The sequence below is a fragment of the Theropithecus gelada genome, chromosome X (genome assembly GCF_003255815.1).
Source record: "Theropithecus gelada isolate Dixy chromosome X, Tgel_1.0, whole genome shotgun sequence".
Taxonomy (NCBI): Eukaryota; Metazoa; Chordata; class Mammalia; order Primates; family Cercopithecidae; genus Theropithecus; species Theropithecus gelada.
This window is the reverse complement of record NC_037689.1, coordinates 116555775-116578548: the sequence shown is the minus strand read 5'-3', so window position 1 is coordinate 116578548 and position 22774 is coordinate 116555775. Positions and strand designations below refer to the sequence as shown.

The following is a 22774-nucleotide window of genomic DNA, read 5'->3' as shown; positions in this document are numbered from 1 at the left end:
TTAGTTCTAGTCATTTTTAGTGTGTTCATTAAGAGTTTTATATACACAATTACGTCATCTGTGAATAGAGATAATTTCACTTCTTCCTTTCCATTCTGGATGGCATTAATTTCACTTTCTTACCTAATTTCCCTTTCTATAATCTCCCATACACTGTTGAATAGAAATGATAAAAGCAGTCATCCTTGTCTTGTTCCTGATCTTAGGGGGAATACATCCAGCCTTTCACCATGATATTAGCCGTGATTTGTCACAGATATCTTCTATCAAGATTGAGTGCATTTATCATGGAAGGGTGCTGAATTTTATAAATTTTTTTTCTGCATCTATTGAAATGGTCATATAGTTTTTGTTTCTATTCTATTGATATAGTGTTTGGCATTCACTGCTTTTCACACATTAAGCCGATCATTCCTTGTAAATCCTACTTTGTCGTGGTATATAATTCTTTTTATATGCTGTTGGATTCAGTTCGTGAGTGTTTTATTGAGGATTTTTGCATCTATGTTCATAAGAGATATTGGTCTGTAGTTTGCTCTTCCTGTGATGTCTTTGGTTGAAATTTTTAAAAGGTAAAATACATTACCACACTCCAAAAAGGAGTCTTTCATGTCTTTAGCCTTTCATTTGTTTTTCTCTTTCTTCTGATTTTTCTTAACATGTAATTATCATCAACCTGGTACCATTCCCAATCAGAAGGTATTTTCATCTGGATTTAGTAAGCTTGGGGAAGGGAGGGGCAGGTGGTACATAGGATGACTTTGAAAATAGGATAGATATATTGTAGAGCTCTTGTGTGAAAGAGGAAAGGATCTGATGAATGAAAGCCTCCTGTATCTGAGAAGATCTTTGATATTTTTTTAAATCAAACCAAAAACACTAGAGAAAAATTTGGGTGTGAAAGATCTTTTATAATTCTCACTGTAATAATAGCAAAACTCATGGCCTTTCCTCCCATTCCCCAGAATTGCCACTATTGAATTATATACTTTAAATGGGCAAAATGTATGATATATAAACCATATCTCAGTAAGACTGTTATGTAAAAAGGATATATGCTCATAATGTAAAAAGTAAAATTATACAGAAGGACATGAAGTGGAAAATGAACATTTCCTTCCTGTCCCTAATGTGTCATTCCTCAGAGGGAACCACCTCTAACAGTTTGTGGATATCCTTCTAGATTTTTTTCTTTGAATATGAACTATATATGTGTGTATATATTAAATGGGGCCATACCATTATTTTTTTTCACTTACTATCTCATGAGCCGCTTTCTATGTCAGCACATATGCATCCTTGCTCTGCTCTCCTTCTGAGGTATCTATGGTAGGGCCATATTATGAACATACATTTGTCTTCAGTTCCCATGGCCATTGGGTTGCTTTTACAAGACCTTTCCTTTCTGTCCAGGGTCAAGAGCAGCATGGGGAGCAAAGCCCTATCCCATGATAGCATCTTCATGTTGGGTCCTGAGCCTGAAAGATCAGCAAGTAAAATGTGTCCTTCTATGGAACCCCAGAGAGGCAGACCTCGGCAGGTAATAGTGGACTCGAGCATCAGTGTCTAATTGAACTACTTCTCTTCTGTTCCCTACTCTAACCCTGCCAAAATTAAAAGGAGTGGAAACTTGATTCTGCTTCTCAGCTGATCCTGCCCCCACAGGGCTGTTGTAAGCCTTGAGTGACAGAATGTATAAATATATAATGTGCCTAATACCTGGCACACAGTGTTGATTAGTGTTGCCATATTCACTTCTTTTTTATTTTATTTTATTTTAATTTTTTGAAACAGATCTTACCCTGTCACCTAGGCTGGAGTGCAATGGCATGATCATGGCTCACTGCAGCCTCAACTTCCCAGGCTCAGGTGATCCTCGCACCTCAGCTTCCCGAGTAGTTGGGACTACAGGCCTGTAACGCCTGGATGATTTTTTGGTACTTTTTGTGGAGACAGGGTTTCACCATGTTGCCCAGGCTGGTCTCAAACTCCTGGGCCCAAGCAACCCTCCCGCCTTGGCCTCCCAAAGTGCTGGGATTACACGCGTGAGCCACTGTGCCTGGCCTATATTCACTTATCTTAACATACCATAAGAATAATTATTTTGACAGCAACATTCCACTGTTTATATGCTGGCATACCAATCCTCAAGTTTTTCTCTCTCTCTTACACAGAGATCCCGTATTTCCAGAACTCTGCCTAAACCTAGGAGTAGTGTGCCTGGAGTTGTGTCTGGAGCCATGTTAGGAGCTGTGCTTCAAAATGTGCCTACAAGTGCATTCTGGGTTACTGGCCCCAAGATCACTGAGGTAACAAAGTGGAATTGTTCTGAGCATGGGCAGCTCAGTCAGAAATCAGAAATGGACAGATCTATGCTTGAATTCTTACTCTGCTGCTTACTGGCTGTGTGACCCCTGGACTAGTTGATTAACTTCTCTGAGCCTTCTTTTCCTCATCTACAGTGGTTATAATATTAACATCTACCTCAAAGGGTTGCTTGTGAGGATTGAATGAAGACTCAGAGAAGTTAAAGATAGTGCTCAAGCTCACCCTGGTAGTAAGTTGTAGACTTGGAAATCTGACCCAGGTGTATTAAACTCAAACCCCATGATCTTTCCATTACCCCAAGATACTCAACTTCTTTATACCTGCCTGGAGAGAAAGAAGGGTACACCTTAGTGCCTACGTAATGTAGCATCTTGCCTCCAGCTAATCCTAAATTTATGGTAGGGATCCATTACTCAGTCAGACTGTATCTGTGATCCAGAAATGCTTCAGGGGGAGCTGGAGATATTGTCAAGGAGACAACCCTTAACAGCTGTCTTCCCCATCTCAGCCTGAGGGTGGAATTATGCCCAAGGGTCCCTGTGTAAGTGGGAAAGCCACACAAGGAGGAGACCCTTCTCCACTGGAGATATGATTATTTTCCATTTGGCAAAAGGTAAGTGGGGCTTATTTCTGACATGCCTGCTAAGACCCCACATCTCTCACTCTGGTTTCCTTTCTTCTGGATCCATTAGCTATACAGGAGAAAACACTGAGATAGACACTAATAGTGTTGACCCTAAAGTTGTTAAGCAGCCCCTAGGGTCAGAAGACTGTTGCCCTCTTGTACTACAGCAGGAAAAGTCACTTCCGTGAACTATTCAATCTTCAGTTTTAAACATCAACACAAGCTTTCACTCACCGCCATAGTTACACTCCCTGCAGCCTCACAACCATGACCAAGTGGCACAGGGTTCTCACATTCAGAAAGAGGAAACTGGTTGCTTGGACTCCTCCATCTTTCCCCTCCTCTCTTAGTCCCAGCAACAGAGAGACTCATATAGCAGAGATATTCCATTTTTTTAAAAAAAATTATTGTTTTGTGAAAGTTAAAGGAAAATATTCTAGGGGCATTACTTCTCACAAGGAAGTGGTTGGGGAAGGCCACAATAGCCTAAAGGCAAGCTTTCTTAAATGTTTGGTTTGGGCCTACACCTCACACTTTTGGCCTGATCCCTTAGTTGATACCCTGGAAAACAAGGTTGAAGACAGCATAGGGTATTAATAGGACCTAAGTAATCAACAACCAACCTGACCTTTGCATGGGAAACTTCCCTTAAGTACCAAAATGACAACTCCAAATGGAAGGATGGTTGATAGCATTAAGTCAAGGGTCCTGACACCCAGTGCTACATAAAAGCTGGGGCAAGCATGGAATTGGCCAGTGGGATCAATTCCCTTGAAGGGGCAGGATTCTAATGGATTAAGTGACATTCAGAACAACTAGGAGATTGTGAAAGAAGAAATCCAGGTATACAGTTATGTCAGAAATACTGACACTGAACCAATTTTATTTCCTGCCAGATTTTTACCTGATGTCCCATCTGAAGTGTTAGGAATGTGGATGCCTACATTACTCTCCAAGACATTTTCTGTTCCCTTTATTTGAGTACAAATAGTTAAAAAGATATAATGGCAGATTATTAGCATCTTGCTGTTGTTGAATCAAATTGAATTTAGTCATTTAAGAAACTGAGACTTCAAAACAATTTTTCTTACTGCTCACGGTCTTGACTGTCCCTCAGCCCTTCTTAAGGAAGCAGGCACACCATCTATTCCGGTTGTTGCCTTTAAACATCTTGAACTTGGCCTTCAGTATGGGCTCTCCTTTTCTGGCCCTTATAATTAGGAGACACCAGTTCACAGTGATCAAGAACAAGGGTTATCAAGCTGGACAGACCTTTCAAATGCTTGCTCTGCCACTGGGAGAATTAGGGGAAGTTACATCATCTCTCAAACTTCGTTTTCCCCATCCGTAAAATGGAGCCCACAATAGCAAATGCTTTAAAGAATTGTTGTGAGGCTTCAGTGAGATGTATCTATGGAGAGCATTCCCTGCTTAGCACACCGTAAGCCCTTAGTAAAAGTTAGTTGTCATTATTGTAGTTATTATTAATAAAGCTGGGCTTGGAGTTGGTTGATATGGCCTCTCCCCAAGAGCTCCCAATGGGACCTGGTAGTAATAAGGAAGCACTGGAGAACCTGGCCAGGAGCACCCCAGGAGCATAACCTTGGTAAGCTTCACTGTGGCCCCTTCTTTGGCTATAGTGTCTGAAGGCTGTCTGCCCTGAGCTGAGCAGAGTCTACAACAGAAGCAAGCATGTCAGCTTCATGACAGCAATAATTTGTTTTGTTTATTGTTGTAGGCCCATTTCCTGGAATGGGATGTAATGCATTGTAGATGCTTAGCCAGTGTTTGTTAAACATAAAAAGCAGGGATTCTGACCCACATCAAGAGGACCATGGCAGGGACCACTGCCTCAAATTCAAGTGTACCATTTTCTTCAAAATGGAATCAACTAAACTGTCTGCTGAATCCCAAGGAAAATCCAAATGATCAATTTTTGTCCCTTTAGGAAACCATTCCATAGATTTTCTTTAAAATCTATAGATTTTAAAATTCTGTAGATTTTCTTTAAAATCCCAGAAAGTCATTCTTGACAGGATTAAGATAAGCAACGAACACAGTCAAGATTCAATCCAAATAATTCATGGAATAATAGGAGCAAAGAGTGTAGTTTGGATGCCAATTCCAGGTCATAACTCAAAGATTCGCCTCTACGAGAACTGGACTTCCAAAGTCAAATTCAGACATTAAAAGAAAGATCAGAACTAAATAAGATTTGTATTTAACATCAGTAAGGAGATAACATCAGGATTCTGATTTTTCACGAACAAGCAATTTGAAGTTTCTGTCTTTGGGGATTGGCAAAAGTGTGCAGCACCCCAGAGGGGAAATCAAGGCTAGTAGTCTTTGGTTTGAGTAGGTATTAGAAATGAAGACGGGAAGGTAGGAAATTCTTCCCTGGGCTTATTTTTTTCACTTTGGATTCTTAGTTCTTCAACCAACTTTGGATTCCTTTCTCTTATTAAAGAATAAGAAGAGAAAACCACTAATTTGAGGGAGAGCGCACAGGTTTTAACTTGTTCCTTCTATTCTCCCTCTTGACAGAACCCACCATCACGCCAACGCCGACTCAGCATCATCCCACCTGTTATCCAACCTGACATAATTTCTAAGAACTTGGTAGAAATCTCTCTCGATGATGAGTCACCCAAGAATCCACAAAAGAAGGCTTTACCACATGAGAGTTTGACAGCCACTCAGGTGAGTATATATTAAGGGGCAGGTTGAGGGGGCTCACAGATCAGAGGCATAATTTCTTCTTGTGTCATCTATTCTCCCTCTGGAGCTCAACACTAGGGGGATGATTGGGGAAGGAGGTGACATTCTTGGCTTTTGATTTGCATGGTGGTTTTCCATCCAATTCTACAAACCAAATAATCACCTTTTTAATGTATAAGCAAGAGAAGATAGTATTTTGGAAAAAATAAGTTTGCAGATGTTTTGAGTTATTTCATGAAGATAAAAATAGAGACTTTTACTGAAGCATAGTCTCTACACTTTGAAATCCAGAAAATATCAGAGGTTAGGGCATATAATATTGTTTGACACATATCCATGTGAAAAATCAGCTGACACATGAGAGGGTGATGTGTCTATTTCATACGTCTAGGTTTGTCAACCAGATAATATCAATCAGCGTATAGTAGTGCGTGCCCGTATCAACACTTCCATTCTCAAACTAATGTGTGTTTAATTGAATTGGTTGTTGGTGAACTTGAAAGGGCTCTGAGAGTGAAGTAGAGTTTAGAATGATTAACCTTTGGAAATAAAAAGTAAACAGAAACCTAATTTTTAAGGAAGAGAATTGACCAGTCAGAACAAAACTCTATTTTGATGTTAAAAGATCCTATGAAGTGAAGCAGCCCTCAGTTAGATATGTCAACAAAGAAACAAATTAGGTTAAAACCAAAGTTAAAGCACAGACTGGTAGTAGGTGGATGGATGCTTATTGTTTTATGAATCTGGGTTATGACTACAAGTATTTTCTGCAGGATGCCACTAAATCAGATTAATTGGGATGCATAATCTGAATTAGTGGAAGAATTGAATTAGATAACATTTTTTATTGTGGTAAAATACAGATCACATAAAATTTATCATTTTAACCATTTTAAAGTATACAATTCAGTGACAGTACATACATTCACAATGTGATGCAATCATCACCACGATCAAGGTCCAGAACCTGTTTGGTTCTCCCAAATGCAAGCCCAGTTCCTATTGAGCAGTCATTCACCATTCGTATCTCCCACCAGCCCCTGACAACAAGTATTCTGCTTTCTATCTCTGTACTTGCCTACTCTGGATATTTCATGTAAATGGAATCATACAATATGTGGCTTTTGTGTTAACTTCTTCCACTTAGCATAATGTGTTTGAGGTTCATCCATGTCATGACATTTATCAGTACTTCATTTCTATTTATGATTAAATAATATTTCATTATATGGATGTACCACGTTTTGTTTAGCCATTCATCCATTGATGGACACTTGTGTCCTATCTACCTTTTGGTTATTGTGTATAGTGCTATTATGAACATTCGTGTACGAATTTTTGTTTGAACACCTGTTTTCAATTCTTTTGGGTATATACCTGGAGTGGAATTGCTGGGTTATATGGTAATTCTATGTTTAATCAAACTGTTTTCCCCAACAGCAGTACCGCTTTACATTACACTTGTTAGGTTCCTGTTTTAAAAAAATTATAGTCATGCTAGTGGGTGTGAAATAGTATCTCATTGTGGTTTTGATTTGCATTTCTCTAGTAAATAATGATGTTAAGTATCTTTTCATGTGCTTGTTAGCCATTTGTGTATCTTCTTTGGAGAAATATCGATTTCTCCTTTGCCCATTTATTAATTGGGTTATTTATCTTTTTGTTGTTGAGTTTGTAAACCAGAAAAGTACCTAAGACAAATTGTCAGAAACAATTTGAAAATTTTATTTTGCCATGGTTAAGGATGCGCACCTGGGAGGCAGGTCTGTACCTTTCTCTAAAGATGATTTTGAGGACTTCAGTGTTTAAAGGGGAAAAGGTGGATATTGGGGAAAGATGAACACAATTTTAAAAGGTGTGGGAAGATAAGAGACAAATAGTTGCGTTTGAGTCTTTGATCAGTCTTTCACTGAATACACAATTTACATATGAGGGGGATAGAGAAATGGTCACTTATGCCTTCATCTTCCTCAGTGAATCTGCATTTTTACATCAGAAGAAGCAATCAAATATGCATTTGTCTCAGGTGAGCAGAGGGATGAGTTTGAGTTTTGTCCTTTGTTCCACACCTGTGAAGATAAGCTGTCAATATACCTTGTCAGGGTAAAATTCTTAAAGCTTAAAGTTTGGGCTGATTAAATTCCCTGGCCTCAGTCACATTGCAGGGTAAATGCTGGTAGTTAACATTTGGGTTAAGTTATTCCACTGAATTGGCTAATAAGGAGTTAATTTAGAGTGCTACAAGTTTGCCTCTTTTTGTAATGTCTCATGCTTTACCTGGATGACTTACACCATAATTCCACAGCATTGTATACAAATAAGTCTCCGAAGCACAGAGCCATCTTTTTTTTTAAGCAATCCTCTGCTGCGTATGCCTGTAGTCTCAGATACTCAGGAGACTGAGGCAGGAAGATCACTTGAGGTTAGGAACTTGAGGCTGTAGTGCGCTATGATCATGCCTGTGTGTAGTCACCGTACTTCCACCTGGGCAATGTAGTGAGACTCTGTCTCTAAAATAAAATAAAATTTTAGTTTTAAAATCCTCTAATACATCAAAGGAGAACATAATGCTCCTTCCCCCATGATTGCACAAAAATTTACAACTTTCAAAGTGATTTTCCATATATAGTTACATTCAATTCTCTCAGTAACTCTGTAAAGCAGATAGGAAAGACTCTCATTGTAGATGAAAAAAAATTACGGTTCAGAGAGGTGAAGTGACTTGGCCGAGGCCACAGAGCCAATCAAAGGTAGAGCTGGGGCTTGATCCCAGGACTCCTGACCAAATCCATAGCACTTTTCACTGAACTATGTGGCCTCTAGCAGTCATCTAACTTTGTATAACCAATGCCCAGCAATAGCAACAACAGCTAACATTTATCAAGACTTTCTTAAGTAACGGGCACTATGTTAAGCACTTTCCTTGTATAATTTTATTTAATCTTTACAACAACAAACCAAAGTATGTATTACGATTATTCCTATTTTACAGACATGAAAACTGAGGCGCAAAAGGGCTAGGGAACCTGCTCAAGGTCAGACAGCCAATAAATTGTAGAGCTAGGATGTCATATTCAGGCCTATTTGGTTTCAAAGTCCATGTTCTTATTCTCTATACTAGTTAAGAAATTGAAGAGATTGTGACAGAAGCGGGAGGGGGCTGCAGGGAATATCAGAAATTCCACCTTCAAGAACTTTCAAGTTGGCAAAAATATTGACCACAACAACTTTAAGTAACACAGATTTTGAATGAAGCAGCAGCTGTGCAGGAACTCTCAGGAACGGGCACTTTGCCACACCCAGGGAGTTAAAATCCCTACAGTCATTACTGGGTCTCACACTCTGTGCCAGTACCTCTTGGTGCAGAAGTTTCCCACCAAGAACCACTTTTCCCACCAAGAATTGCTTATTCTTGTGGAGATAGACACATACTTTTAGTTTTGACTCACATAGAACCCAACTCTCCAACATCCCAGTGTCAGTTTCAGAATGTCTTTTTTCCCAGAGTGACAGCTTTATGGGCCAAATGCTTGACGAAATCTGGGCCTAAACAGCCACCTGGTAATCCCCTTATTTAAGACATTACAATCAGAGCTTTCCTTTGTCTCAAGAAGACAGTCAACCTTCTCTCTGTCCCTGCTCAAAAGGGGAAAACCCTAGCATCATACAACAGAAAAATAAATCATTAAAAAGTACTACCAAAATGTGCATTATTGACTAAACTCCTTTGCACTGGGTCTAGAAACTTGACAGAAGGGAAAAAAGAAGTGAAAATGTGTTATTATTTTCCAAAGAGAAGCCCTTATCCCAGCTAACAGCAAAGAAATGTCCAGCTCTCTAACAATCAGTGCTGAAGAATCCTTTCCCCTGGCTTGAGGTCCAACCCAGGTTCCTTATCTAAGATGATTCTGGATTAGTAGGTACCAGGCCGGGCACGTCTCCCAGATGTTGAGGCACGAGAAGCCCATTTAATTCCAGATATTAATCTGAAGATGTCTGTGCTAAACTCTCTCTAAAACACAGGAGAAGAAATGAAAACATCTCAGCTGTACTTAATAATACGCATAATGGACCAAATGTTCTCCCTTACAAGTGGGAGCTAAATAATGTGTACACAGTGGACATAGAGTGTGGAAAATAAACATTGGAGATTTGGAAGGGTGGGAGCGAGGGAGGAGGGTGAGGGATGATAAATTGCTTAATGGGCACAATGTATATTATTTGGGTGATGGTTACAGTAAAAGTAAAAGCTCAGACTTCACCTCTATGCGACATATCCATGTAACAAACTACGCTTCTACCCCTTACATTTATACAAACGAAAAAATAATATGCAGATTGGGTTCGGACAGGGTATGTCGGCTGTCAGAGTGCATGGAAGGAGAAGTAGGGTTGGAGGGGAGTGAGGATGGAAAAGTAGAGAAAGGTGTCCCACTTTCTCCACTTGTTTTTCTTTCAGAATTCTGCCAGGAAGGGATTCTATTTGCTTTTCTTGGGTAACTCATAAAATCCTGTAGTTGGCTCCTGTGGTAACTTTTTTTTTTTTAAAGACAGTCTCGCTCTGTCGCCCAGGCTGGAATGCAGTGGCGCAATCTCAGCTCACTGCAACCTCCGCCTCCCGGGTTCAAGCAATTCTCCTGCTTCGGCCCCCTCGAGTAGCTGGGACTACAGGTGTGCACCACCATGCCTGGCTATTTGTGTGTGTGTGTGTATTTTTAGTAGAGACGGGGTTTCACTGTGTTAGCCAGGATGGTGTCCATCTCCTGACCTCATGATCTGCCCTCCTAGGCCTCCCAATGTATTAGGATTACAGGTATGAGCCACCGTGTGGTAACTTTTCTAGGTTGCTGCTAACCAATAGGACTGAGGGAAAGAGGACTTAAGAAGGCCTAAGAAGAAGCCACACTTCCCAAAAGGAGTCCATATATTTCTGACTCCTGTTCTAAGGCAACTGACAGAATTATTCCTGAACTTGCTGTACTCATATTTGAAAATGGGAGCCTTTCTCGTCATGCTAGAGGACTAGGCAGTGGTTCTCAACTTTGGCTCCTGGAAGACTCATTTGGAAACCCTGTTAAAGCTCTTCTAAAGCCTTTCCTCTGATATTCTTACTCATTAGGCCTTAATATGTCCCCAAAACGTGCTTTTTCAACATTGGTTCCAGGTGATTTTGGTGCTGGGGGATTCCAGACCATACATTGAGAAATACTGCATAGACTTCCAGAGAGTGTATAGTTTATTTAACTCACTGGTGAGTTAAGGGAAGTCATAACATACACATATAACATACTCTAAACCTAACAACAGACATCCTCTTAAGACTGTTTTATTTATTTATTTATTTATTTATTTATTTATTTATTTATTTATTATTATTATACTTTAAGTTCTAGGGTACATGTGCACAACGTTCAGGTTTGTTACATATGTATACATGTGCCATGTTGGTGTGCTGCACCCATGAACTTGTCATTTACATTAGGTATATCTCCTAATGCTATCCCTCCCTGCTACCCTCTCCCCACGATAGGCCCCAGTGTGTGATGTTCCCCTTCCTGTGTCCAAGTGATCTCATTGTTCAATTCCCACCTATGAGTGAGAACATGCAGTGTTTGGTTTTCTGTTCTTGCGATAGTTTGCTGAGAATGATGGTTTCCAGCTGCATCCATGTCCCCACAAAGGACACGAACTCATCCTTTTTTATGGCTGCATAGTATTCCATGGTGTATATGTGCCACATTTTCTTAATCCAGTCTGTCACTGATGGACATTTGGGTTGATTCCAAGTCTTTGCTATCGTGAATAGTGCTGCAATAAACATACGTGTGCATGTGTCTTTATAGCAGCATGATTTATAATCCTTTGGGTATATCCCCAGTAATGGGATGGCTGGGTCAAATGGTATTTCTAGTTCTAGATCCTTGAGGAATCGCCACACTGTTTTCCATAATGGTTGAACTAGTTTACAGTCCCACCAACAGTGTAAAAGTGTTCCTGTTTCTCCACATCCTCTCCAGCACCTGTTGTTTCCTGATTTTTTAATGATTGCCATTCTAACCGGTGTGAGATGGTATCTCATTGTGGTTTTGATTTGCATTTCTCTGATGACCACTGATGATGAGCATTTTTTCATGTGTCTGTTGGCTGTATGCATGTCTTCTTTTGAGAAGTATCTGTTCATATCCTTTGCCTACTTTTTGATGGAGTTGTTTGTTTTTTTCTTGTAAATTTGTTTGAGTTCTTTGTAGGTTCTGGATATTAGCCCTTTGTCAGATGAGTAGATTGCAAAAATTGTTCTCCCATTCTGTAGGTTGCTTGTTCACTCTGATGGTAGTTTCTTTTGCTGTGCAGAAGCTCTTTAGTTTAATTAGATCCCATTTGTCAATTTTGGCTTTTGTTGCCGTTGCTTTTGGTGTTTTAGACATGAAGTCCTTGCCCATGCCTATGTCCCGAATGGTATTACCTAGGTTTTCTTCTAGGGTTTTTATGGTTTTAGGTCTAATATTTAAGTCTCTAATCCATCTTGAATGAATTTTCGTATAAGGAGTAAGGAAAGGATCCAGTTTCAGCTTTCTACTTATGGCTAGCCAATTTTCCCAGCACCATTTATTAAATAGGGAATCCTTTCCCCATTTCTTGTTTTTCTCAGGTTTGTCAAAGATCAGATGGCTGTAGATGTGTGGTATTATTTCTGAGGGCTCTGTTCTGTTCCATTGGTCTATAGCTCTGTTTTGGTACCAGTACCATGCTGTTTTGGTTACTGTAGCCCTGTAGTATAGTTTGAAGTCAGGTAGCGTGATGCTTCCAGCTTTGTTCTTCTGGCTTAGGATTGTCTTGCCAATGTGGAGTCTTTTTTGGTTCCATATGAACTTTAAAGCAGTTTTTTCCAATTCTGTGAAGAAACTCATTGGTAGCTTGATGGGGATGGCATTGAATCTATAAATTACCTTGGGCAATATGGCCATTTTCACAATATTGATTCTTCCTATCCATGAGCATGGTATATTCTTCCATTTGTTTGTGTCCTCTTTTATGTCACTGAGCAGTGGTTTGCAGTTGTCCTTGAAGAGGTCCTTTACATCCCTTGTAAGTTGGATTCCTAGGTATTTTCTTCTCTTTGAAGCTATTGTGAATGGAAGTTCATTCATGATTTGGCTCTCTGTTTGTCTGTTACTGGTGTATAAGAATGCTTGTGGTTTTTGCACATTTATTTTGTATCCTGAGACTTTGCTGAAGTTGCTCATCAGCTTAAGGAGATTTTGGGCTGAGACAATGGGGTTTTCTAAATATACAATCATGTCATCTGCAAACAGGGACAATTTGACTTCTTCTTTTCCTAACTGAATACGCTTTATTTCTTTCTGTTGCCTGATTGCCCTAGCCAGAACTTCCAACACTATGTTGAATAGGAGTGATGAGAGAGGGCATCCCTGTCTTGTGCCAGTTTTCAAAGGGAATGCTTCCAGTTTTTGCCCATTCAGTATGATATTGGCTGTGGGTTTGTCATAAATAGATCTTATTATTTTGAGATGCATTCCATCAATACTGAATTTATTGAGAGTTTTTAGCATGAAGGGCTGTTGAATTTTGTCAAAGGCCTTTTCTGCATCTGTTGAGATAATCATATGGTTTTTGTCTTTGGTTCTGTTTATATGCTGGATTACGTTTATTGATTTGCATATGTTGAACCAGCCTTGCATCCCAGGGATGAAGCCCACTTTCTCATGGTGGATAAGCTTTTTGATGTGCTGCTGGATTCAATTTGCCAGTATCTTACTGAGGATTTTTGCATCGATGTTCATCAGGGATATTTTTCTAAAATTCTCTTTTTTTGTTGTGTCTCTGCCACGCTTTGGTATCAGGATGATGTTGGCCTCATAAAAGGAGTTAGGGAGGATTCCCTCTTTTTCTATTGATTGGAATAGTTTCAGAAGGAATGGTAGCAGCTCCTCCTTGTAACTCTGGTAGAATTCGGCTGTGAATCCATCTGGTCCTGGACTTTTTTTGGTTGGTAGGCTATTAATTATTGCCTCAATTTCAGAGCCTGCTATTGGTCTATTTGGGGATTCAACTTCTTCCTGGTTTAGTCTTGGGAGAGTGTATGTGTCCAGGAAATTATCCATTTCTTCTAGGTTTTCTAGTTTATTTGCATAGAGGTGTTTATAGTATTCTCTGATGGTAGTTTGTATTTCTGTGGGATTGGTGGTGATATCCCCTTTATCATTTTTCATTGTGTCTATTTGATTCTTCTCTCTTTTCTTCTTTATTAGTCTTGCTAGTAGTCTATCAATTTTGTTGATCTTTTCAAAAAACCAGCTCCTGGATTCATCGATTTTTTTTGGAGGGTTTTTTATGTCTCTATCTCCTTCAGTTCTGCTCTGATCTTAGTTATTTCTTGCCTTCTGCTAGCTTTTGAATGTGTTTGCTCTTGCTTCTCTAGTTCTTTTAATTGTGATGTTATGGTATGAATTTTGGATCTTTCCAGCTTTCTCTTGTGGGCATTTAGTGGTATAAATTTCCCTCTACACACTGCTTTAAATGTGTCCCAGAGATTCTGGTATGTTGTATCTTTGTTCTCATTGGTTTCAAAGAACATCTTTATTTCTGCCTTCATTTCGTTATGTACCCAGTAGTCATTCAGGAGCAGGTTATTCAGTTTCCATGTAGTTGAGTGGTTTTGAGTGAGTTTCTTCATCCTGAGTTCTAGTTTGATTGCACTGTGGTCTGAGAGACAGTTTGTTATAATTTCTGTTCTTGTACATTTCCTGAGGAGTGCTTTACCTCCAACTATGTGGCCAATTTTGGAATAAGTGTGATGTGGTGCTGAGAAGAATGTATATTCTGTTGATTTGGTGTGGAGAGTTCTGTAGATGTCTATTAGGTCTGTTTGGTGCAGAGCTGAGTTCAATTCCTGGATATCCTTGTTAACTTTATGTCTTGTTGATCTGTCTAATATTACAGTGGGGTGTTAAAGTCTCCCATTTTTATTGTATGAGAATCTAAGTCTCTTTGTAAGTCTCTAAGGACTTGCGTTATGAATCCGGGTGCTCCTGTATTGGGTGCATGTATATTTAGGATAGTTAGCTCTTCCTGATGAATTGATCCCTTTACCATTATGTAATGGCCTTCTTTGTCTCTTTTGATCTTTGATGGTTTAAAGCCTGTTTTATCAGAGACTAGGATTGCAATCTTTGCTTTTTTTGTCTTCCATTTGCTTGGTAGATCTTCCTGCATCCCTTTATTTTGAGCCTATGTGTGTCTCTGCATGTGAGATGGGTCTCCTGAATACAGCAAACTGATGGGTCTTGACTCTTTATCCAATTTGCCAGTCTGTGTCTTTTAATTGGATGATTTAGTCCATTTACATTGAAGACTAATATTGTTATGTGTGAACTTGATCCTGTCATTATGATATCAGCTGGTTATTTTGCTCGTTAGTTGATGCAGTTTCTTCCTAGCATTGATGGAGTTTACATTTTGGCATGTTTTTGCAATGGCTGGTACCAGTTGTTCCTTTCCATGTTTAGTGCTTCCTTCAGGATCTCTTTTAGGGCAGGCCTGGTGGTGACAAAATCTCTAAGCATTTGCTTGTCTGTAAAGGATTTTATTTCTCCTTCACATATGAAACTTAGTTTGGCTGGATATGAAATTCTGGTTTGAAAATTCTTTTCTTTAAGAATGTTGAATATTGGCCCCCACTCTCTTCTGGCTTAGAGAGTTTCTGCTGAGAGATCTGTTAGTCTGATGGGCTTCCCTTTGTGGGTAACCCGACCTTTCTCTCTGGCTGCCCTTAACATTTTTTCCTTCATTTCAACTTTGGTGAATCTGACAGTTATGTGTCTTGGAGTTGCTCTTCTCAAGGAGTATCTTTGTGGTGTTCTCTGTATTTCCTGAATTTGAATGTTGGCCTGCCCTACTAGGTTGGGGACGTTCTCCTGGATGATGTCCTGCAGAGTGTTTTCCAACTTGGTTCCATTTTCCCAGTCACTTTCAGGCACACCAATCAGACGTAGATTTGGTCTTTTCACATAATCCCATATTTCTTGGAGGCTTTGTTCATTTCTTTTTACTCTTTTTTCTCTACACTTCTCGTCTTGCTTCATTTCATTCATTTGATCTTCAATCACTGATACTCTTTCTTCCAGTTGATTGAGTTGGTTACTGAAGCTTGTGCATTTGTCACGTAGTTCTCATGTTATGGTTTTCATCTCTATCAGTTCTTTTAAGGTCTTCTCTGCATTGATTATTCTAGTCATCCATTCATCCATTCTTTTTTCAAGGTTTTTAGTTTCTTTGCGTTGGGTACATAGTTCCTCCTTTAGCTCTGAGAAGTTTGATCGACTGAAGACTTCTTCTCTCAACTCGTCAAAGTCATTCTCTGTCTAGCTTTGTTCCATTGCTGGCGATGAGTTGTGTCCCTTTGGAGGGGGAGATGCGCTCTGATTTTTTGAATTTCCAGCTTTTCTGCACTACTTTTTCCCCATCTTTGTGGTTTTATCTGCCTTTGGTCTTTGATGATGGTGACATACTGATGGGGTTTTGGTGTGGGTGTCCTTTCTGTTTGTTAGTTTTCCTTCTAACAGTCAGGACCCTCAGCTGCAGGTCTGTTGGAGTTTCCTTGAGGTCCACTCCAGACCCTGTTTGCCTGGGTGTCAGCAGCAGAGGCTGCAGAAGATAGAATATTGCTGAACAGCGAGTGTACCTGTCTGATTCTTGCTTTGGAGGCTTCCTCTCAGGGGTGTACTCCACCCTGTGAGGTGTAGGGTGTCAGACTGCCCCTAGTGGGGGATGTCTCCCAGTTAGGCTACTCAAGGGTCAGGGACCCGCTTGAGCAGACAGTCTGTCCGTTCTCAGATCTCAACCTCCATGCTGGGAGAACCACTCCTCTCTTCAAAGCTGTCAGACAGGGACATTTACATCTGCAGAGGTTTCTGCTGCTTTTCGTTAAGCTATGCCCTGTCCCCAGAGGTGGAGTCTACAGGGGAAGGCAGGTCTCCTTGAGCTGCGGTGGGCTACACCCAATTCGAGCTTTCCAGCGGCTTCTTTACCTACTTAAGCCTCAGCAATGGCGGGTGCCCCTCTGGCAGCCTCGCTGCCACCTTGCAGTTAGATCTCAGACTGCTGTGCTAGCAATGAGGGAGGCTCCGTGGGCGTGGGACCCTCCAGTCTAGGTGTGGGATATAATCTTCTGGTGTGCCGTTTGCTAAGACCCTTGTTAAAGCACAGTATTAGGGTGGGAGTTACCCGATTTTCCAGGTGTTGTGTGTCTCAGTTTCCCTTGGCTAGGAAAAGGGATTCCCTTCCCCCTTGTGCTTCCCAGGTGAGGCAGTGCCTCACCCTGCTTCAGCTCTTGCTGGTTGGGCTGCACCCGCTGACCAGCACCAACTGTCCAATACGCCCCAGTGAGATGAACCCAGTACCTCAGTTGAAAATGCAGAAATCACCCGTCTTCTGTGTCGCTCACGCTGGGAGCTGGAGGCTGGAGCTGTTCCTATTCGGCCATCTTGGGCGCCCCCCTCAAGACTGTTTTAAATCACATGTCTGAGCTTGAGCTCCATAGTCAGATGAGGAGAATGCTTGATGGTTTTGCTCTTTAATTTTTATCTCTGGTTTGAGAATGGATGTGGGTCTGTGTTTAAACTGATGTCTATAGATTCCTTAGTGAGAGTCGAGCTAACACAGAGAGATCAGTGGCTGTTATTAAGTTTGATGGACTCTTGGCTTAGGCTGTGATTGGAAACAGATAAACTCTGTCCTGCACATACCCAATCTAGAAATTGCCATATTTTTGCTGAGCATGATTTTTCTGTTACGCTATAGAATGAGTTTCACTAAAGTAAACTAAGTATCTTTAGTGTTTATACCACAAGGTTCGGGATGCCAACTGAATTGAAAGGTCTTTATATTTATTAAATATGTGTTTACTTGCCATGTGGGCATCGTAAGTTGGCTTTCATGCAAAGCAAGTTGTACGGTGTTCTTTTAGGGTTTCCAGATTCAGAGACCTCCTTGTTTTTCTCCTTCTACCTTTGGCTGGAGCTAGTGAGGCCTCAGAAAGAATAACTAAAATAATACAGGGAACAGAGGAGCTTGCTCTGATGACATCTCAGAAAAGCAACTTCTGGTGGAAGCCTTTAACATAATCAAGTCACCAGTTCTAAAAACATGTTTTGAGCAACTACTATGTAGTGCTTGTGCAACTACTACAAGCACAGTTGGAGGTACTGTATCCCCAATACAGTAGTACATAGAACAGATAAAAACCCTTCTTCATGGAGTTTATATTGTAATGGGGGACATGGACAATAAGCAAGCTAAATAAGGAAAACGTATAGTATGTCAGACAGCGAGAAAAGTGACAGGGAGAAAAACAATGCAGGGAAGGGGAAACGAAGTGGCTCAAACATTTTAAATAGATTGGCCAGGGAAGACATCACTGAAAAGGTGCCTTTTTTTTTTTTTAGACAGAGTCTCTCACTTTGTCGGTCAGGCTGGAGTGCAGTGGGGTGATCTCAGCTCACTGAAAGCTCCGCCTCCCAGGTTGAAGTGATTCTCCTGCCTCAGCCTCCCAAGTAGCTGGGATTACAGGCGCCTGCCACCACACCGGCTAAGTTTTGTATTTTTTGTAGAGACGGAGTTTCACCACGTTGGCCAAGCTGATCTCAAACTCCTGACCTCAGGTGATCTGCGTACCTCAGCCTCCTGAAAGTGCTGAGATTACAGGCATGAGCCCACCACATCCAGCCATGAAAAGGTGGCTTTTGAATAAAAGCCTGAAGGAAGTAGGGGAGCTAGCCACATGGACATGGGGGAAGAGCATGCCCAGCAGAGGGAACAGCAGGCACAATGGCCCTAAGGGGAGAGCATGCCTGAAGTGCTTGAAGAACAGCAGACCAGCAGTGTGTCTGCAGCAGGAAATGGCTGGTAATGTGGTCAGGGATAAAAGGAAGACAGATCATGTGAGGTTAGTGGGAGCATAGATGTTATCCTCCAGCCCCAAAAGACCAGAACTATGACACCACTCTGAAGTATGAAAGATGTTCAGAACAATAAAAGAAGAGCTTTTACTCTATACACTGATACCAAATTTATATTTCCAGTACATAACATAATCTAACTAGACGATATCAGGAAGAGGCAGTATATAAATTCATAGATGAAAGTTGCACAAAGAAGTAAAGGAAATCTTGGGATCAATCCTACTTTTGTGTGATTGATCCCACAAAAGGCAACTGTACTATTTCTCTGTCTTCTCCCTGAATCCAAAGCAGAATGGTCTGCAGGATTTATCATCAGCCTGACCAATTAGCACTGTGTTAAGTCCCCATGTACTGGAATGACAGTGTCATCTTCATAACCAAGGTAGTAGCTAAGATTATCATTGCATCAACATACAATGGTGGTGGGAACCATGAAGGCATGTGAAAGCTGCAAGTACCAAGGGGATCCCGGGCACTGTGCAAAACTAGCCTGAAGAGAATTTGGTGGGTAACACAAGTGGAAATTCTGTCTACTTGTTAAATTATAATATATCGTTTGCTACTAGTATCTAGCAGAGACAGTTTACCAGCTGATCTTCAAAGGGCCTTCTGCTAACAGAAATTGAAATCTTCTTAGGAATGGAAAGAGGTCTGGGGAGGCTCTTTGAGATATGGAAAATGCTATGTCCAGAAGCCCAGAGGAGACTATTTTGAAGGTCCTACAGAGGAATTCAACTAGGTGTCCCAGAACCAAATTGTATGGAGATATGGAGGCCAGCCATAATGAGGACAGGGTTACAGGCTCCATCACTATCCCACTGGAAGTTGGAGCATTCAGTTCCCGAGGGTCCTCCCATCAGTCTTGCACCCATGAATTGTCAATATAAATAAAAGGTAGTGTGCTGTCTATGAAAATGCACCTTGCAGACAGGCCCTCTTCCAACCTAATTTCCTCCCTCCACCCAACCCTCCAATATAGAAATCCCAGAGCTCTGCTGGGTTTCACTGATAACTGATTGTGCCTCTCACCCCAGCCAGATGTCCTGTTGATAAGAAGGGGATCTAGGACAAGAGAACAGGCAATCTCTCTGACTTTGCAAACTCAATTAAGTGGTTGTATTCCCATCCCGAGGACAAGGGGGTGCCCCTGAAAGTTTTCTAAGCAGAGGAGTAACCCAAACTTCTTCCTGTTTCTTGTTTTCATCTGCAAGGAAACCAGCAAAATTATGGAGCTTACCTCTAATGAATAAGCCTATTGACAGGAAATGTAAGAAAAAGGGACAGTAGTTCATGAAGGATTTCTTCTTTAGGAATTCTTCAGCCAGAAGAATATCCAACTTTTGAGACCAGTAACAGCATATGGATTAACTCGTCTATTTTCTCCCACCTTCTCCAGAGCTTCTCTGAGTTATCAGCCGGACCTGATTGCTCACAGTCCTTGACTGCATTTGCCACGCTTGCCTCTACCAGCAGCACCCAGCTGCCCATTGGTTTCAGCACCCCAGCCACCACCGAGGGCTGTTTGGATTCTTCAGCTGCTCGCCACAAGATGACTTTAAATCCCCGCAAACAAAAGAAGAACCTTCAAGTGATTGTAAGTCCTTCAAGAGACAGGGCACTAAACTCCTGTATAAGAAAAGATGAGTTCCAACCTTTGCAAACTACTACTAGGGAAATAGTATGGTGTAGGAGACTCATGCCCTAAGTAAGCTTGGCAAGGTCAAGGGTGCTGTCCTGAGCTTGACACCCGCAGAGGGGTGAGCAAGCTTGCATCTATTGGGTGTGGTTTCCTATCCATGTGGAACTCATATTAGAAGGGACTAAAATGAAGCAGAAACAGTGAATGATTTAAACCCCCCATAAACTGCTTATTGGGTTAACATCTGGGTGTTCACTCAGCCCTATTTGTAGAGAATATTGAACCCTAGCCCAGATTAGGATTCTTTCAGTTATTAATCAGATGAGACCCATGAGTTACAAATTGCAGCACTATTCCACTTATTTGGAGGTCAAACTTTCAGCAACCCTAAACATACAGAACTTAGTTGTTAACCCATCCAAAGATCTCCAAATAGATGCCACATGACTTTCTAGGAAGCAGATCTACTGTGTTAAAAACATGGCCACAGATCAGACTCAGACCTGACAGCAAAGAGAAGTGACAGCTGATAGCAGAGAGAACGACGGAAATAATCTGGGGCCCTTTAATATAGGGCTTTGCCCACCTCAATATGTCCTTCAGGGTCACACTATATCATAGTCCAATGTAATAGATCATTTCGTTATTTGTCCAAGTCATCTAGAAAAAGTAGATTATTTTCCGTGATCCCCGTTTAAAAAGATAGAGAAATAATGCTTTTGGAAAAGGCTTTTAGTAAAAGTTAAGGATTAGGGCCAGGTGTAATGGCTCATGCCTGTAATCCCAGCACTTTGGGAGGCCGAGGTGGGTGGATCACCTGAGGTCGGGAGTGCGAGACCAGCCTGACCAACATGGAGAAACCGCATCTCTACTAAAAATACAAAATTAGCCAGGTGTGGTGGCGCATGCCTGTAATCCCAGCTACTCGGGAGGCTGAGGCAGGAGAATCACTTCAATCTGGGAGGCGGAGGTTGTGGTGAGCCAAGATCACGCCATTGCACTATAGCCTGAACAACAAGAGCGAAGTTCCGTTTTTGTTTTGTTTTGTTTTGTTTGTTTGTTTGTTTTTAAAGTTAAGGATTAAAAAGTGTTAGTGTTTAGTGTTTAAAAGGATGTGTCAGTTGGCTATAAAACTCACTTTGATAAAAAACTGAATTCGCCAGTGATTCTGGGCTGAAGGGAAGAGACTAAATCAGAGGTGAAGAGACTAAAAGATTGTATAGTACAAACATTTTACAGGGAAGGGCGTTAAAGCACAAATAATTTCAGATACTTACCCAAAGTCAAACACCCAGGTAGTGGCAGAGCTAGGGCCAGAATTCAGTCTTCTGACTTCCAGCTCAGCACTTTTTTCATCCCACCATCTTGCCTCTAGCTTAGGCATCTCAATTTCACTTTAGGTTGTAGACAAAATACGAGTTGAAAGAACAGGTGGAGGAGCAGAGGGGCAGAGGGAAGCCCTCTGGTGGCCTTGAGAGGACCTTCTTAGTTTGGTGTCAAAGAAGGGGTGACCAATTACGAGGTGCCAAACCCTATACATGCATTATGCCCTGAATACCTCACAACAAACCTGGGAGATGGGGAATGTTGGCTGAGGGAAGCAGTATGACCCTTCTAACTTTCTTCTTTCTGTATAGCCTAGTTGAGAAAAAGCCTGGGCATTACCCTCTGAGAAGGCCAGAACATCCGCTTCTTCCCTGTGACTCTCTCCCTGTCATGTGGATGAATATAAAAAAGATCCAGGATCATTTATGACACAGGGACTACTACCACTTTCTCCCTGCTCTGTAATTTCTTAGATCTGCAAGTCCCACAGGAGGTTTCTCCTGGTCTCTTATTTATCGATGTAGACACAGTGATTCAGAGAATAACTTGCCCAAGGTCAGACAGCAAGTAAATGATGAAGAGATTTTGAATCCAGCCCAATCTGACTACATTTTCTCAAAAATAAATTATTATGAGCTGTGTCTGTTTGCACAGGTACTTTGAGTGGGAGTGTAAAGAGTTGTATGTTTGTCTTTACATGTATGACATAAAGGCTTACACTAAGCAAATTCCGGACACTGTTCAGTGCAGTGCTACACTGACATTTCCAGAGCTGTATTGTAATCATCAGAAAACCTTGTTTATGCTAAACCAACTTCAGCCCATCCAGTGTAAGGGCTGAACCTTTCAGCTTTTTCTCCTTTCCCTCCCAACAAAACCCCAATTCTTTTTCTTCTTTTGATCTGGAAAGAGATAATTCATGCTTTCATTAAATTCCCTGAAAAGAAGCCAAAAAGGATTTGAATTTAGCTCACAGGTCTGGTGAAGCAAATCTGAGAATCCCAATATGGCCGAGGGCATGACTGTTGTCAGACCCAACGACCCCATTTTCAGATTCGTGACCTTCCAGTGTGGTTCAGTCATTTCCAGGGTATTTTAGAGAGATCCCTGCAGTGTGTCACTCAGACATTAGAAACTCCAAACCTGGATGAACCACTT

General features: G+C 41.1%; 1 protein-coding gene across 1 annotated transcript in view; it reads left to right on the top strand.

Annotated features, from left to right (window-relative positions):
* Positions 1-22774, top strand: part of KIAA1210 (KIAA1210 ortholog) — a 77111-nt gene that overhangs the window by 41830 nt on the left and 12507 nt on the right. Inside the window, 5 exon segments of the mRNA XM_025373170.1 lie at positions 1414-1540; positions 2175-2309; positions 5498-5653; positions 20048-20245; positions 22670-22772. Coding sequence (XP_025228955.1) covers positions 1414-1540; positions 2175-2309; positions 5498-5653; positions 20048-20245; positions 22670-22772 — 719 coding nt within the window.